General features: G+C 42.7%; 1 protein-coding gene across 13 annotated transcripts in view; it reads left to right on the top strand.

Moving 5' to 3' along the window:
* Positions 1-19,154, top strand: part of PAPPA2 (pappalysin 2) — a 381,240-nt gene that overhangs the window by 74,204 nt on the left and 287,882 nt on the right. For 11 of the 13 annotated variants that reach the window (XR_008846570.1, XM_056532020.1, XM_056532010.1 and 8 more), the window contains one exon: positions 16,811-18,590. The exons of 1 other annotated variant lie outside the window; for it this stretch is intronic. Coding sequence is in view for 11 of the 12 variants with exons in the window: in XM_056532020.1 (XP_056387995.1) it covers positions 17,882-18,590 (709 nt within the window). In the remaining variant the exon portion in view is untranslated. Of the gene's footprint in view, positions 1-10,552; positions 10,669-16,810; positions 18,591-19,154 lie in introns of those variants that run through there. One more of the 13 variants, XM_056532015.1, reaches the window with a different exon arrangement.

Genomic DNA, 19,154 nt, shown 5'->3' with positions numbered 1-19,154 from the left:
ATTTACAAACTTATGGTGACATTTTCTCCTATTACCACTTGTGAAAATGTAAAATTTGGGGTAACCCCAGCATTTTAGTGTAAAAAAAAATCAATTTTTTCCTTTTCACATGCCACTTAATGAATATTTATCAAACACCTGTGGGGTGTGAAGGCTCACTGTACCCCTTGTTATATGCCTTGAGAAGTGTAGTTTCCGAAATAGTATGCCATAGGGGCTTCCTAAATGCGACATGCCCCCCATTTCAGCAACATTTTCAAATGTGACTCCTCTTCAGAGCATTGTAGTGCGCCCGCAGTGCACTTGACGTCCACACATGGGGTATTTCCATACTGAGAAGAGATGGGGTTACACATTTTGGGGTCATTTTCTCCTATTACCCCTTGTAAAAATGTCAAATTTGGTGAAAAAACTGCATGTTAGTGAAAAAAAAAATCATTTACACATCCAACTTTAACGAAAAGTCGTCAAACACCTGTGGGATGTTAAGGCTCACTGTACCCCTTGTTACGTTCCTTGAGGGATGTAGTTTCCAAAATAGTATGCCATGTGTTTTTTTTGCTGTTGTGGCACCATAGGGGCTTCTTAAATGAGACATGCCCCCACATTTCAGCAAAATTTGAAAATGTGACTCCTTCTCTTCTGAGCATTGTAGTGCGCCCGCAGTGCACTTGACATCCACACATGGGGTATTTCCATACTCATAAGAGATAGGGTTACACATTTTGGGGGCATTTTCTCCTATTACCCCTTGCAAAAATTTAAAATTTGGGGAAAAATCTGCATTTTTGTGAAAAAATAAATAAATAATAATTTACACATCCAAAGTAGTCAAACACCTGTGGGGTGTTAAGGCTCACTGTACCCCTTGTTACATTCCTTGAGGGGTGTAGTTTCCAAAATAGTATGCCATGTGTTTTTTTTGGTGTTCTGGCACCATAGGGGCTTCCTAAATGCGATATGCCCCCCATTTCAGCAAAATTTGCAAATGTGACTTCTTCTCTTCTGAGCATTGTAGTGTGCCCACAGTGCACTTGATGTCCACACATGGGGTATTTCCATACTGAGAAGAGATGGAATTACACAGTTTGGGGTAATTTTCTCCTATTACCGCTTGTTAAAATTGAAAATTTGGGGAAAAAACTGCATTTTAGTGAAAAAAAAAATCACATCCAACTTTAACGAAAAGTCGTCAAACACCTGTGGGTTGTTAAGACGCACTGTACCCCATGTTACGTTCCTTGAGGGGTGTAGTTTCCAAATAGTATGCCATGTGTGTTTCTTTTATTTTTTATTTTTGCTGTTCTGGCACCATAGGGGCTTCTTAAAACCAGTTCAGAAAACTCACTCTCCAAAATCCCACTGTCGCTCCTTTCCTTCTGAGCCCTCTACTGTGCCCACAGAACACTTTACGTACACGTATGAGGTATTTCCTTAATCAAGGAAAAATTGGGTTACACATTTTAGGAAGATTTCTCTCCTTTTACACCTTTTAAAAATTCAAAAATTGGGTCTACAAGAACATGCCAGTGTAAAAAATGAAGATTTTGAATTTTCTCCTTCAATTTGCTGCTTTTCCTGTGAAACACCTAAAGGGTTAACAAACTTTTTGAATGACATTATGAGGGGTGCAGTTTTTATAATGGGGTCATTTATGGGGTATTTCTAATATGAAGGCCCTTCAAATCACCTTCAGAACAGAACTGGTCCCTGGAAATTTAGATTTTGAAAATTTTGTGAAAAAATGGAAAATTTCTGCTGATCTTTGAAGCCCTCTGATGTCTTCCAAAAGTAAAAACATGGCAACTTTATGATGCCAACATAAAGTAGACATATTGTATATGAGAATCAATATATAATTTATTTTCAATATTCATTTTCCTTATAAGCAGAGAGCTTCAAAGTAAAAAAATGCAAAATTTTAAATTTTTTCATCAAATTTTGGAATTTTTCATCAAGAAATGATTCAAGTTTCTATGAAATTTTTCCACTAACATAAAGTAGAATATGTCACGAAAAAAACAATCTCGGAATCAGAATGAAACGTAAAAGCATCCTAGAGTTATTAATGCTTAAAGTGTCAGTGGTCAGATGTGCAAAAAATGGCTGGGTCCTTAAGGTGAAAATGAGCTGGGTCCTTAAGCCCTTCCCGTTATAGGACGTATGCATATGTCCAAGCATTTGACACATTCGTGCAACTGGACGTATGCATACGTCCAGCGATCTCTGGCACTGCCGCGGGCAGCACAGGAGATCGGAGAGGGGACCCGGTTGTTAATCACAGCCGGAGTCCCGCCGCAGCTGCCGGAGCCGCGATCGCACCAGTTCCGGCAGCATTAACCCCCTAGATGCTGTGATCAATCCTGATCACAGAAAATGTAGAAAAATGCTGCGGTGGCGCTTCCAAGGAATTCACCCAAAGTCGTGGGTATTGGTATAAAGTAAATAATTTATTTTTACAGCATAAAGAAATCAAAGAAAATAAAACAAGACGCGTTTCGGGAGTCACAGCTCCCTTTTCAAATTGCAGGTGGTTGCTGTGTGGCCAGGTGACAGGTGTGGGAATTTAAATACACAAAAATGGCGCCAAACCAGGTGAGCTGGTGACGTCATGTGGGATGGGTGCCGGGGCCAGGTGTGGACTGGGCAAGGGAGACATACATAGTACAACATTTTCAATAAAAGAGCATGAAAACCACGTAAAACATGAAAAAATGCATAGGTCTTCATTAACACAGATATTAGCACAGACTTCATTAACTCTATTCTTGATGTAAGGTGGGAAAATCACTACAGCCTCCTGACTATGGACATTACCTCCCTGTACACCATCATTGACCACCACCTGGGCATTGCTGCAGTATCGCATTTCCTTCAAAGTGATCCCACTATGCCATCACTCCAGCGCCAATTCATCCTGTACAGCATCCTCTTTATCCTGAAGAATACGTTCCTATTCAATGGCAGCATTTACCACCAGTGCTGCGGCACAGCGACAGGGAGCCGATTCGCACCAAGCCTCGCTAACTGTCACGATGCCGGCTGGCAGGAGGTGGATCCTCTGTGCCAGAGAGGGATAGGCGTGGACCGTGCTAGTGGACCGGTTCTAAGTCACTACTGGTTTTCACCAGAGCCCGCCGCAAAGCGGGATGGTCTTGCTGCGGCGGTAGTGACCAGGTCGTATCCACTAGCAACGGCTCAACCTCTCTGGCTGCTGAAGATAGGCGCGGTACAAGGGAGTAGACAGAAGCAAGGTCGGACGTAGCAGGTCGGGGCAGGCAGCAAGGATCGTAGTCAGGGGCAACGGCAGGAGGTCTGGAACACAGGCTAGGAACTCACAAGGAAACGCTTTCACTGGCACAATGGCAACAAGATCCGGCGAGGGAGTGAAGGGGAAGTGAGGTATAAATAGGGAGTGCACAGGTGAACACACTAATTGGAACCACTGCGCCAATCAGCGGCGCAGTGGCCCTTTAAATCGCAGAGACCCGGCGCGCGCGCGCCCTAGGGAGCGGGGCCGCGCGCGCCGGGACAGGACAGACTGAGAGCGAGTCAGGTACGGGAGCCGGGATGCGCATCGCGAGCGGGCGCCACCCGCATCGCGAATCGCATCCCGGCTGGAGACAGTATCGCAGCGCACCGGGTCAGTGGAGCTGCCCGGAGCGCTGCGGTAGCGAGAGTGAAGCGAGCGGGGGAGGAGCGGGGACCCGGAGCGCTCGGCGTAACACTAACCTCTTTATGGGTCATTTTGAAGAGACTGTACTATACAAACATGAACTGTTCAAACATTGCATACTGTACAAAAGATACATAGACGACATCTTAATCACCTGGGATCCAAGGAAAACCTCAACAACTTCCTGACTTCCCTAAATGAAAATTCCTGGAATATCCAATTCACCTCTAACCACTCAGAGGACTCCATCGAATACCTGGATGTTTTCGTCTACCACACCGAGGACAATCGGGTCAAAACCAAGACCTATTTCAAGTCAGTGGATGGGAACAGCTACCTCAACTATGACAGCTGCCATTTTAGAAAGTGGACACAGAACATCCCCTTTGGTCAGTACAAGAGAATCAGAAGAAACTGCACCGAACCTTCAGACTTCGAGAACCAAAGTAAAATCCTGGACCAGCGCTTCAAATCCAAAGGCTATCCTACCTCACTCATCAACCAAAGCAAGCTCAAGGCAAGCAAATTCTCACAAAGTGTGCTTGAAACCCAAAGTCACCAACAATGACCTACCTGAGCAAACCCACTCCTTCAATTTCATCACCACATATAATGATGATCACAAACTCATCAAAAGTATCATCACTGACCATTGGAAAACTCTCCTGCTGGACCCCTTCCTCAAAGACATTCTGCCACCTAGACCAAACATCACCTTCAGAAAAAACAGGTCCCTCAAAAATATGCTGGCACCCAGCAAACTCAAAGCACCAAAGAAGCAAACCACCTTGCTGGACACCCCACCTGTCACCGGTTCATACAAGTGCAACAAACCCCTCTGCAAATGCTGCAACAGCATTGCTAACAAATGCACAAAATTCCCCTGCAGGGTGACCAACATTACTTACCCCATCAGGAGTTTCATTAACTGCAGCACCTCCTACGTGATCTACCTCCTCGGGTGCCCCTGTGGTCTTCAATACGTCGGGCGCACCATCCAACCACTAAATCAGCGCATTAACAAGCACAGATCCAATGTCACCAAGGGTTACCAACTCCACAGTGTCTCCAGGCATGCAGCGGAAAAGAACAGCAGCGATTTCAGGTGCCACACAATCACACCTATTGAACACATCTCCGCCGACACTGCCCACCGATTCGCAGTACTGAGAAAACGGGAACATATCTGGATCTTCACCCTTAAAACTTTGACACCCTCGGGTTTGAATGAATACATCGAAAATGTTACCTAATCCACCCCTCCACCTACTGCTGCTGGAATACAAGTCCACCCACCTCACCGATGCCAGCCAAAGACAAACTGATGGGTCCCGATGACATCGTGACAGCCGTAGCAGATGCCTCCTCACTGCGGGACAAGACGACACCTAGCCGCCACAGAAGCCACCTGTTTCTCTCCCCTCCCCTTTCTCTCTCTCTTTCTCTCCTTTTCTTTACAGGTCTCACAGCCTTTCCATGAATAATTCCGAGCGACATCCGGACCCTGATGACCACCAGATCGGATGACAGCCCGACCGGACAAAGTTCAAGCCTGATATCGGCACCCTGACAGCGTTCAAAGACCTCCTTCTTCATGATTGGTCGCCAAAACACCTCCTCTTTCACAATTGGTTGCTGCCCGGACCTGCCCAGCAGCGATTGGTCGTACTCTTCAAAAAATAATTGCCGCTGATGCCTCTAGGAATCTCCTGGAGAGGATATACACGTCTCATCTCCGATTGGCCACTGTCCGGACGACCGTAGCAGCGAATGGCTGAAAATTTTGAAAGACACTTTACCGCCACCAGCGGCAGCAACCTGAAATCACCCCTCGGATTGGCTTACCCGATATCACGGACAGCCTATCAGAATCTAGCCCACTATCCCCATGCCCATCTTTGGACGACATCTCCACACGGACTTCCGCCCATGGCAGCGTAACTATACTCAGTCATGTACGGCACGATCCTGATTGGTCGCCTTTACACTATCCCACAGCAAGCGACCAATGAGACTTCAGGGGCTCGTCTCCATTCATACACCTGCCGCGGCAACCCAGCACAGCGATGACTGCCTCCTGATTGGTCCCACGGACACCGGCAACTCTCTGATTGGTCGCCACCACTGACATTTCTCGCAGTTCTATTTGAATTTCTAAATACTCCTGTAAAAGACTATACCTATGCATTTTTTCATGTTTTATGTGGCTTTCATGCTCTTTTATTGAAAATGTTGTACTATGTATGTCTCCCTTGCCCAGTCCACACCTGGCCCCGGCACCCATCCCACATGGCGTCACCAGCTCACCTGGTTTGGCACCATTTTTGTGTATTTAAATTCCCACACTTGTCACCTGGCCACACAGCAACCACCTGCAATTTGAAAAGGGAACTGTGACTCCCAAAACGCGTCTTGCTTTATTTATTTATTTTCTTTGATTTCTTTATGCTGTAAAAATAAATTATTTACTTTATACCAATAACCACTACTTTGGGTGAATTCCTTGGAAGCGCCACCGCAGCATTTCTCTACATTTTCTGCATTCTACATACGGATCCACCTTTGGGCTCCGTCCTCACGCTGCAGGCCTGCATACCAAGCTACCATCACCGGCAAGGGACACGATACCCTCAACCCGGGTACCCACCTACACCGGCTAGAGACCTACACCGCACCCGGCGCTACCTCCGCTTTTTTTTCAGCTATATACTGCAATCCTGATCATGGCATCTATGGTGTTGACAGGGGGAGCACTCTCCCCCTGTTCACCAACGCTGGTGCAACGAGGCTGGATCGCACAATGTACTAGCATAGTATAACCTGTAAAAAGTGTAAAAAATAAAGTAAAAAGTTCTTCAATAAAAGTATAAAGTGTAAAAAAAAATGCTCCATCTCCAATAAAAGCCCTGTATTATCACCAAAAAAGATCAAAAACACAAATCATTTACATAATAGGTATAGCCACGTCCATAATAACATGTACTATAAAACTATAATGTAAATTATCCCGCACGGTGAACGACGTAAAAAAAAAAAACATTAAAAAAACGCCAATTTTTGTACAAATAGCGGAATAAAAAAGATCAAAAGGTAGCGCATAGCACAAAAATTATACCAATAAAAAGTACAGCTCATCCTGCAAAAAATAAGCCTTTACTCAATGGCGTCGGACGAAAAAGTTACGACTGTTGGAAAATGAATGGCAGAAAAATAATTTTGCTCAGAAAAGGAAAAAGAACATAGAAAGCTATATAAAATGGGTATCGCCATAATCGTACTGACCCATAGAATAAATTTAACATCACTTTTACCGCACAGTGTACACCATAAAAAAAAACAAAAAAAAAGCCAGAAATGTTCTAGTTTTTCACAATATCTTGAAGTTTTTCACAAAAAAGGCTGCACGTGTCAACAAAAATGCACCACTTATATAAAGTACAATATGCCACAAAAAACTATCTCAGAATCGCTCTGCTCAGAAAAAGCATTCTAAAGTTATTACCTTTTAAAGAGATACATGTCAAATGAAAAAAAAAGAGCCTGGTCATTGAGGTAAAAAATGGGTCCGTCCTTAAGGGGTTAAAGGGGTATTCCAGGCCAAAACTTTTTTTTATATATCAACTGACTACGGAAAGTTAAACAGATTTGTAAATTACTTCTAATAAAAAATCTTAATCCTTCCAATAGTTATTAGCTTCTGAAGTTGAGTTGTTGTTTTCTGTCTAACTGCTCTCTGATGACTCACGTCCCGGGAGCTGTGCAGTTCCTATGGGGATATTCTCCCATCATGCACAGCTCCCGGGACATGACATCATCATTGAACAGTTAGACAGAAAACTTCAGAAACTAATAACTATTGGAAGGATTAAGATTTTTTAATAGAAGTAATTTACAAATCTGTTTAACTTTCCGGAGCCAGTTGATATATATATAAAAAGGTTTTGCCTGGAATACTCCTTTAACCCCTTAAGGACTCAGCCCATTTTGGCCTTAAGGACTCGTTTTTTCCTCCTCGCCTTCTAAAAATCATAACTCTTTTATATTTTCATTGCCAGACTAGTATGAGGGCTTGTTTTTTGCATGACCAGTTGTCCTTTGTAATGACATCCCTCATTATATCATAAAATGTATGGCGCAACCAAAAAACACTATTTTTGTGGGGAAATTAGAAAGAAAAACGCAATTTTGCTAATTTTGGAAGGTTTCGTTTTCACACCGTACAATTTACGGTAAAAATGACGTGTTCTTTATTCTGAGGGTCAATATGATTAAAATGATACCCAATATTACCACTTTTATATTATTGTTGTGCTTAAAAAAAATAACAAACTTTTAAACCAAATTAGTACGTTTAAAATCCCTTTATTTTGATGACCTATAACTTTTTCATTTTTCCGTATAAGCGGCGGTATGAGGGCTAATTTTTTGCGCCATGATCTTTCCTTTTTTTTGATACCACATTTGCCATAAAAAACTTTTAATACATTTTTTGTAATTTTTAAAAAAAATAAAATGTCTTAAAAAAGTAGCAATTTTGGACTTTTTTTTTACGTTCACGCCGTTCACCGTACGGGATCATTAACATTTTATTTTAATAGTTCGGACATTTACGCATGCGGCGATACCAAATATGTCTATTAAATGTATTTGTTATGCTTTTTGGGGGTAAAATAGGAAAAAACGGATGTTTTACTTTTTTATTGAGGGAGGGGATTTTTTTTACTTTTAATTTAAATTTTTTTTTTTTAACACTTGAATAGTCCCCATAGGGGACTATTCATAGCAATACCATGATTGCGAATACTGATCTGTTTTATGTATAGGATACAGAACAGATCAGTGTTATCAGTTATCTTCTGCTCTGGTCTGCTCGATCTCAGACAAGAGCAGAAGACGCCGGGAGCCGGACAGAGGCAGGTGAGGGGACCTCCGTGCGGCGTTCTGAATGATCAGATCCCCGCAGCAGCGCTGCGGGCGATCAGATCATTCATTGAAATCGCATACTGCCGCAGATGCCGGGATCTGTATTGATCCCGGCATCTGAGGGATTAATGGTGGACGCCCGCGAGATCGCGGGCGTCGGCCATTGCCGGCAGGTCCCTGGCTGTGATCAGCAGCCGGGATCAGCCGCGCATGACCCGGGCATGCGCGGGATTTTTTATCCATTTTTATAGGTCTTGGCCTAAAAAAAAAACATTCAAAAATTTTTATGTCCATTTTCTTAATTGTTTTTCCATCAGTTTTTAGCCCATTATTTGAGCAATAAACCACAGCTTTACAGACCAAAATAGGGCCCCTATGTGTTGGCATAGTCATAAAATTACAGCTGTAAAATTTTACAGCGATTTTTCCATCGAGGTCATCTGAACACAATGATCCACAAATGGCCCAAAATGCTGTGTGTGATCATAGCCTTAGTTTGGAAACTCTTCATTCTAAGTATTATGAAAGAGTAAGGGGGCCTGGGAGGGGGGCCCTAGGCTGATACTAGTGCACTGTCCCTAGACTGTCTACCTACTTGTATGATCCACACCTTGGATGATCCGCTACCTGCACTGACCAAGTGCACATGGCTTGCACTGCACAAGGTTAGAAAGACCGAGTCTGAGGCAAAAGGACACGTTACAGACAGATTCAGAAATTAGAGAATAGTCAGAGAGCAAGCCAGAGGTTAGAAGCAGAAAACAGCATCAGAACAGACCGGAACCTGAATCAGAGTCAGTACATGCTGGATCAAACAGGGAAGGCACGTCAGAATCCAAATCAATAGGTAGAAGAAGGGATCAGAAGTTCAGGCCGAGGTGTCAGGTCCAGATCATAGTAATAGGGTAGAGGAATGCTTGTGAGGCTAGATATGCCAATCACAAGCATCTTTGTCCAGCAGAACAAATAGATCAATAGGACACTGGCGCGAAGCCTGACTTGTTTAGTATCCCTGCTCTCTGATTGGGCGGCAAACCCCCTGACGTCACTTGGGCTGATGACCGGGACAACAGACCTTGAGTCAAAGCGCATCACAGAAGAAGGATCGCTGCTGGATCGGAGGCAGGTAAGTTCCTGACATTAAGGCTATGTGCACACATCATATTTTCAGTCATATTTTGTCCATTTTGAGATGCATAAGATGGACAAAAAATGGCTTTTTCCAGTTATTGAGTTCCATGGAATAACTGACGACAATGCACACATTATTTAACAGCTGTTATTTTAGAAAGATAATGGGGGAGATTGATCAAAACCTGTCTAGCAACCAATCAGATCGCTTACTTCATTTTTGAAAGGGCCTCTGAGAAATTAAAGAAGCGATCTGATTGGTTGCTTTAGGCAACTCAGCAACTTTCCCTCTAGACAGGTTTGGATAAATCTCCCCCATAAACTTTTTTATTCTTTACAAAAGACAGCTGCAAGAAAACTGCCATCTTTTTTGATGGTAAAAAGATGGGACCAAAAACTGTGTGTGAACAGGGCCATATTAACACACCATTTTCTGAGCTGCAATTTTTCCATAATGTCACGTGATTAGTCCAGACCGCCCAAAGACTTTGGAAGAGAAAGTGAACAGGGTTAAAGTCGTGTACAAACGTAGTCTTAAAAAGTTGATCAGGCTGACTAGTATGAAACTACTCATGTCACAAACCACAGTATGGTGTATCTTTCAAGATATCTGCCTTGTTTGCCATACAGTTCACATCTTCTTCTGGAGATGAAACTAGATGAAAGCCAAAACACCATGGGTTAAATGTATCAAAACCTGTGCAAAGGAAAAGTTGCCCAGTTGCCCATAGCAACCAATCAGATCGCTTGTTTCATTTTTCAGAGCTCTTCTTAAAAATAAAAGAAGCGAGCTGATTGGTTGCTATGGGCAACTGGGCAACTTTTCCTCTGGACAGGTTTTGATAAATCTCCCCCCATGAGTTTTGCATTGACTCGCAGGGCTGATCGGAAAAAGAAAAAATGACTGAGATGAGGTCATCTCTGACCTCAGAACTAAGGTCAGTCACCACAATGTTAGAATATGGGGCTCAGAAAAACTATGTACTCACCCAAAATAAATATGTTCTGTGCAATGAGCAGAAGCAAAGTCCATGGTCCCTTCTTTTTTTTTTGTCACTGTCACTAGTCACTCCTACCTGGACATGTTATAGGAATGGCTTATGCCACAGATAGTGGAAGCTCTGCTAAACCTAGTCTATCAGCAGGATGGTCACCTCCACATTTCCACTCGGATGTTTGCTGATACCTAAATGAAAGTCTTCTAAAGTATTGGATTGCTGCAATGTGACAATTTACAATCTGACAATAACACGTTGGCACTTCTTTATGAGAGCCTACATCAAGGGCTCCATGTATCTGCCTCCCCTGCCACGGGGTCTGACCAACCTGATACAGCAGATCACTAACAAAGTGGAGTCCATATCCGAGGATATGCTGGCCAGACCTGTCCCACTGCCTTTACATCCACCGTGTCACCAAAAGAAATCCCTTTCAACATTTGTAGTGTATTGATAAAACTTAGGGAGATAGACACACACAGCCTTTGCAATGGAGGATCGACATGTGGAGTTGCAGGTGAATGGGTCCCCCAGGGCGTGCTCCTTTGTATGGTGGCTGGCAGGTTAAAGTCGGGGGGGCCTTGGTGTTGTTGATGCTGGATACCAGATACAGGGAGATGAGAACATGCAACACAATTTAACTTGGCAACCATTAGATGTTACAAGCAGTTCTTTTGTTTTTAACTAGTGCTGGTTCGATGTGATGATATTTTGGATAGGAATGCGTTTACTGATGTTTGAGCTTTGAACTTAGTGGTTCGGTCTATGACAGAACTTCTCTTTGTCCCTAAAGTATAGGCTGACTTCTTCCTGTACTCTGTAGGACTTAGGATCTTGGAGTTGTTTTGCTAAAGGTCTTGTTTTAGGGCTGACTATTCAAGTTCTTCCCAGGGGTGTTAGCTAGCTGACTGAATCAAGACCAGAGGCAAGTGTTGTCCAGTCGTTCCTTGTAATAGAATCCTTGATAACCTTCCCCTCTTATGTTACACTTGATTGTGACTTGTTATCCTAACAGCGGGTCTTGGCTGAGATAAGATTGTAGTTTCTGTCTTTCTGTCTCCATTCATCTGCTCAACTAAAGGGCAGTAACCCAGGGTTTTTATAGACTCTGGAGCACATGGCCTGACGTGTCTGAAAAGTTATAGGCTTCCGATCCCCTTGCTCTAATGCTTCTCAATTAAAGGGGTACTCCACCCCTAGACATCTTATCCCCTATCCAAAGGGAATAAGATGTCTGATCGTGGGGGGGGGGGGAGGGTCTTGCTGCTGGGGACCCCCTGCGATCTTGGCTGCGGCACCCCAGACATCCAGTGAACGGAGCGAACTTCACTCCATGTCGGATGACTAGCAATGCAGGGCGGAGGCTCGTGATGCCACGTCACGCCCCACTCCTGCCGGCACGCCCCCTACCATAGACTTGCGTTGAGGGGCGTGGCCGTGATGTCCCAAACAGGGCGTGGCCGTGACATCATGAGCCTTCGGCGCTGCACCCGATGCTCTAAACAAATGCCGGGTGCAGCAGGGAGATTGCGGGAGTCCCCAACGGCAGGACCTCCGTGATCAGACATCTTATCCCCTATACTTTGGATAGGGGATAAGATGTCTAGGGACATAGTACCCCTTTAAGGACATGGAGGGAGATTTATCAAAAACTGTCCAGAGGAAAAGTTGCTGAGTTGCCTATAGCAAACAATCAGAGCACTTCTTTCATTTTGAAAAGGCCTCTGAAAAATGAAAGAAGTGATCTGATTGGTTGCTATGGGCCACTCAGCAACCTTTCCTCTGGACAGGTTTTGGTAAATCTCCTCCATGGTGTTTGGTTTTGGCCACAAGATGGCACTCATTACTGAATTGTTAAAAACTCTGCAGCATAACTTGTTAAATGTATGCAAATGTGGGCGGAAACTGGTTTGGAACCCTTTTATCGTCTGACCAGCACATCTGAACAAGAAAGCAAACAGCATAAATCATATAAAATACTTTATCAGTTACATCAGAGAGCCAACTCTGCACCTTGTAATGGAACATTGCATGTCTTTATTGAAGTAGGCCAATAAACAATTAAACGGATATTGAATATTTATGTTTCTGTTACCACATTTACTACTATGTTTGCTTTAAAAATGTGGCCATAGATAAAACTTCCTTTAAAAAAAACTTTTAACTCATGGCTTTATAAATCAGATCATTGTGGACATTATCTTAAATCACTAGTGAAACGCTCAAAAAAAGGGGTTGTACAGGATTCCTTGGCAATCTTTAAAACAGCACCACACCAATCTGCAGGTTGTGTCTAGTATTGCAAGCGTGGGTGTGATGTTGTTTGAATTTTTCTTCTTTTGGATCACCTCAAATTTTTCATAAATGTTAAAAATTACTTTAACTGCATTAGGAGGGACCTGATAGGCGCTGGATTACCAAATATTTTGGATTATGAAAAAATGATAGAAATGTATATAAAATTCACCTGTAAGAAAGACGATCCCACAGAGAGATGCCTGCAATGGCATGTTCACATTGTGGATTGGCAGCATAAATCTGAGGCATATCCTTGGATTTTTTATGCAGATTTTCACTTAGTATTCCTCAGATTTTGTTGAAGATAAATTTACTTCTGTAGGGTACGATCAGACAAGCGGATCGACAGCGTATTTTATGCTGCAGAACCACTGCTGAAGGACCCCTGCAGGGTGCCTTTAGATGTGCCTGCTGGGAACGGCAATACGCAGCTACGAGCAGACACACTGCTGCAATGTGCAATTTGCCGCACATGCGCGGTGTACTCGCACACATCGTGACCGCTCCCCCTGCTCCCTGAGCTAGGCCAAGAGCAGCCGCGATGTGTGAGTATATTGCACATGCACGCGGCATCTTGCACATCGCAGTGTGTCTGCTCGTAGCAGCGGATTGCCTCCTGGGGCAGGCACCTGTAAAGGCAGCATATAACGGTCCTTCAACGGCGGATCTGCAGCGTAATACACACTGGGGATCCGCTCGTGTGAACGTACTCTTATTATGGGGACTTGTTTGTGTCCTGGCTACTCAATGTAGTCATGTCATTTGGCATAGTGGCATGTCATTTGGCATAGTCTTGTGGCTAACCCAATGTTCCCTGTGAACCCAGCTATCTTTTCATTTGAGTTTTAACTGTAGTGCAAGTGCAGGAAAGTGACCTCTGGACACTGGATTTTGTGAAACAACTATAACCATTATATTACTTTTTGTGCTAATCCAATACAACACAGCCTCTTAAAGAAGTAGTCCAGTTTAGGAAAATGTATCCCCATCCGAAGGATAGAGGATAGGTGTCTGATCGTGGGGGTCCAACCTCTGGCCCAGCCCCCCCACGATCTCTTGCATGGTGCTCCGGCTCTCCTTGTGCACTGAGCAGGGGTCGGCACATGCCCTACATGCCAAAGCACTGTACTCGTGTATCTCTGGCTCTCCCATAGAGATGCATGGAGGAAGCATCTCAAACACCAATTTTTGTGGTGGTCAACAGAGCTCCCTGCATGGGGAGAACCAGGAAGGCAGGGAGGAGATCACGGGGGGTCCCAGTGGTTGGATAGGGGATACATTTTCCTAAGCTGGACTACTCCTTTAATCACAGTATAGGATGTTATCGCCTTTGAGCCAGACAAATGGATATGTGGTCACTGTCCCTTTTGAGTTACAAAAAAGTCTTTGTATGCTTTGGTATGCTGTTAGCACGTGCAACTGGGTACAAAAAACCTGCATGTGTTGTAGAGGAAGTGAAACTGGCAGAGTCACTGGTAGAGAAGGATCTGGGTCTACTTGTAGATCATAGACTACAGAACAGCATGCAATGTCAGGCAGCTGCTTCCAAGGCCAGCAGGATATTGTCATGTATCAAAAGAGGCATGGACTCACGGGACAGGAACATAATACTACCCCTTTATAAATCATTGGTATGGCCTCACCTGGAGTATGCTGTTTTGGGCTTAATGGGTTCATAACAGGGTCATCCGGAGTTGGAAAGAGTACAGAGATGTACAACTAATCTAATAAGGGGCATTAAACATCTAAGCTATGAGGAAAGATTTAAATAATTACATTTGTTTACTCTTAAGAAAACTTATTTAAGTACATTAATGCATTATACAATAAATATGGGGAAAACTGTTCCAAGTAAAACTCCCTCTAAAGACAAGGGGTCACTCCATCCATCTGGAGAAAAAAAAGGTCTCCATGGGGGACTATTCCTTCTTTACCATAAGAACTATGAATTTATGGAACAGTCTACCTCAGGAACAGGTTACAGAAGGAACAGTTGAGGGCTTCAAAACAGGGATGGATATTTTCCTAGAACAAAATGACATTAATGCTTATGGAGAAACCTAGCACACTACTAAATGTGTTACTATGTAAGTGTAGTAACTAATGCAGATGCAGACATAATACAGATGTTTACAGTTCTACTAATCAGGACCTACACAGGCTGGCTTACTGTGGTGTAATACCTATACTTTTACTTGTTTGCGGCATAATACCCAGAAAGACGTATGCAGGAAATTTTTCAATGACATGATTCACCAAGCACTAACTCCAACTGTAGGTCACGGAAGAGATTAGTGTATTGCACAGGGATCCTTTCCAGCCTCTGACAAAAGAAAAACTCCTTCTTGGAGCTGAAGTTTTGAACAACTTTATCCTCACAGTGTGGACTGGAACAGGAACAGAACATTTGCTTGTAGGACAGGATTGCACTTAAAATAACACTTTAACCTAGGTTTATATCTAGTAAAAGCAAGGATAGTAGATGTTGCTCTAGCCACAGCCAGACCTAGACTGAAACTAACTGGTTTATGTACACCCCTAATCCTGCGGGGGAGAAGAGGCTGGACAAGGGACTTCTCCCACAGCTATTGGCTTGGGGAAGATCACTTGACCAATTAATAATGTATCTGATACAACTATACAGGTTTTAACCCTTACACTCTTGGAATACTTCAGTGTATGCCATTAATGGGGTGCAATTCACAAAAAAACACTTACAGGATTCTATACAAATTTATGCCATTTGTACATGACAACCTCTTATAGCTTGCACCCAGTACACTGGTACTGGAACACTTCACTTTCTTCCAAAAACAGTGGCACACCTGTCCTCTCGTTGTGTGTTGTTTTACAGTTCAACTCTTTTCACTTTGATGGAACGGAGCTGCAATACCTAACACAAACTAAGGATAAAAGTGGCACTGTTTCCAAATGAAAGCAGCTATGTTTTAACTATGATGTGAATTGCTATTGGAAACAATGGCAGGGTAAATAGAACAATAAAATGGGGCGCTCTCTTGCGTAGTATTTTGGCATCAATTAAAAGTGAACCATCACCACACCTATGGTGTCGTACTAACCTGTTGGGGTTGTGCAACAGAATAGGCACAACACTATAGTTGGCTTGGGGTGGAGTCGGTAAGCACAGTTTGCAGCTCAGTAACCCCTGTCCATATCCCCGAGGGTACGAAATATGGAACCAAGGTAAACAGGAAAAAAATGGGGAATAGGCAGAGCGCTACTGCTTGCAAAGAGGAAACACAAAATGCCATAGGTGCACAGGACGGTTTATTGGAATAAAAATTACTGGACAATGCGTTTCAGCGCTGGCACTCGCCTTCCTCAGGTCAACGATGAATTGGGTGTAGAGCATCCTGAAGTGTTTTCCTGTGTGATGGTGTTTATCTTACTGGAAACAATGGGATAGGATTGCAATTGGAATTCACATGGATTTTGGTGTAGCAAATCCTTTATGTGAACATGCCCATAACCATTGGAGCATCCTGTTTTATGCTCTCTGCTCAGTCTTCTGCTAGTCATCTTGGAAGTTGTATAATACATTATATTGATATTACAGCACTCATAGTTAACTTTGGGCCCATACTGTACCTCTAATTTTTAATTCTTAAAAACCATAGGGATTCCAAGTTATCATCCAAGCCTAAATTCTTACTGCAATCTCTGTTGTTGCTACAGATGGTGGGAGTGATACTTTGTTTCCACCACAACCTTTAATGCATTAATTCATGCACCTTACTAGGTTTTCTCTTTTTATTTCCTATAGGGATTAGGAGTGTCACGGATACATGAGAAAATAGAAATCTAAGAAAAGTCTGAAAACAAGATAACATTCAGCAGGACCACCAACATTCCTGGTGCACTACTCCTAATAGATTGTAATTCTTTTTTCAAAATACTAAACAACAAAGTACCCACCACATATTTAAATGCAAGATTCCTACGAAGAGTTGATCAGGATCCTCACATAAATGCATATACTCTACTATATCACAAGCTTTAAGGCAGCCGCCATCTTTGTTATGTTTGATTATTGTCTTAGTTCCCTGTGATGCATTTGCTATTGCCTATGCATACTTGCAGTGTTTACATGGTCTGTTGTATTTTATATAACTATTTTAAGTAGGGATCTTATCTTACATTTCCTAGTAGTATTTATTGTATGAGAACATTGAAATATTCCATACCTTCCACAATTGCCACTGTGAATTTTGGCTCCAGCTGACAGCACACCTGTCGTTTGCTTCATGGTTCCCTTTAATTTTGTTAGGCCTGTAGCCATTGCTTACTTGTTTTCCACACACACTGAAGAGAGATACAACATTTTATATATATATACATGGATGAGAAGTAGAGGAAGGGAAATTTTGCAAGAGATCTGTATGTGACGTTAGAAAGGTGGAGAAATATGGATGCAGAGAACATATGTTAAACACATGTGTCCACTCAACATCTGGTCCAAGAACATATGTTAGGAATCCACATTTACATCAGACAAAAATCTTCATCTCATAGCTTCCGAACTACTCAAAAAGCATTAGCTGCTGGAACTAGAAAATGTAGAAAAAATAACATGAAATAACAATTGAATGGTCACCAAACAAATGTCTAACGAAACCAAGGCATGAATGTCCATTGGAACTGAGAAACCAAGATCAGACTCTGCAACATAGAGGACTTTTATACTTTTGTTGATGCAGGTGAAGAAAATCGGCCCAACATAGTAAAACAGGAAGACAATGTATAAAGATACATGCATATTTCCATTCATTGAAGTTGCTGTGGTCATTGTGTGTTCCTTCACTGTATTAGTGGCGTTTGGGTGGTGAGAACCAAGATGCGATGCTTGGAGATACCTTTTATGACCTTTTTCTTCCTGACTTGTTGGGGAAGACCCCGAAAGGAAGACCCTATTCTTCAATATAAACAAGAATTGGTTTTGAGAGCGGAACAATTGAGATTACTATCTTTAAAGGATTCTTGTAGACTTGGTCGAGAAAGAAGATCCTTGGTTAATCTCCAACTCCATTCCAGAGATGTGTACCCTAAAAGAGAACATTGGTTTAGGACAGAGGACAAGAGTGTAGAATGCCCATCAAAGGATGGATCAGAGGACTGTAGCCTAAGAATAAAAAACAGAGATAGGAGCAGAGATACAATCCGTGACTCGACAGGTATGTTAGAGGCTACCAATGAATCGAACATGATCCACAATAACAAATATAGGGATCTTACTAAAAAATCCAGCAGAAAGTCCCTCAGGAGAAGCACTAGAACAGTGCAGGAACATTTTGCTTCACTGAAAAGAAATCGAAGATACCCCAGAGATGCAGAGTTTAGCAATACGCTAAGGATATTATCAAATTACTCAGTACCTTTTTTACTACAGAAGAACAGTTCTATTGAAGGCTCCATCTACTTTTCTAGCGCACACAGTCGACTGGTGTTAAATCCAGAAGCCGAGCAGCAAATACCTCGAGAAACTTTCACTGTAGAATTATGGGTGAAGCCAGAAGGAGGGCAGAATGGACCAGCGGTCATAGCAAGTAAGATGTAACCCTTGTATCAATGTTCATTTGTTTTGCATAAGGTTTGTTTGCCTTCTGATAGTTGTACAAAGTCAAATATGAAATGATGACTTTTCATTTTTGCTCCTATATACTTATAGTTATTAGGACAAAATGTCATAACCTTTAACGTTAAAGGGATACTTCGGTAGGATTTTTTTTTTTGTCAAATCAACTGGTTTCCAGAAAGTTAAATAGATTTGTAAATTACTTCTATTAAAACATTTTAACCCTTCCAGTATTTATCAGCTGCTGTATGATCCAGGGGAAGTTGAGTTGTTCTTTTCTGTCTGACCACAGTGCTCTCTGCTGAAACCTCTGTCCATTTCAGAAACTGTCCAGAGCAGGAGAAAATCCTCATAGGAAACCTCTCCTGCTCAGGACAGTTCCTAACATGGACAGAGGTGGCAGCAGAGAGCACTGTGGTGAGACTGAAAAGAACCATACAACTTTCTCCAGTGCATACAGCAGCTGATAAGTACTGGAAGGATTAGGATTTTTTAATAGAAGTATTTTTTTTCTAATCCTGAACAATCTTTTTAT

Source organism: Hyla sarda, chromosome 7 (assembly GCF_029499605.1).
Source record: "Hyla sarda isolate aHylSar1 chromosome 7, aHylSar1.hap1, whole genome shotgun sequence".
NCBI classification, from domain to species: domain Eukaryota; kingdom Metazoa; phylum Chordata; class Amphibia; order Anura; family Hylidae; genus Hyla; species Hyla sarda.
This window is presented reverse-complemented; position numbering and strand designations above follow the sequence as displayed.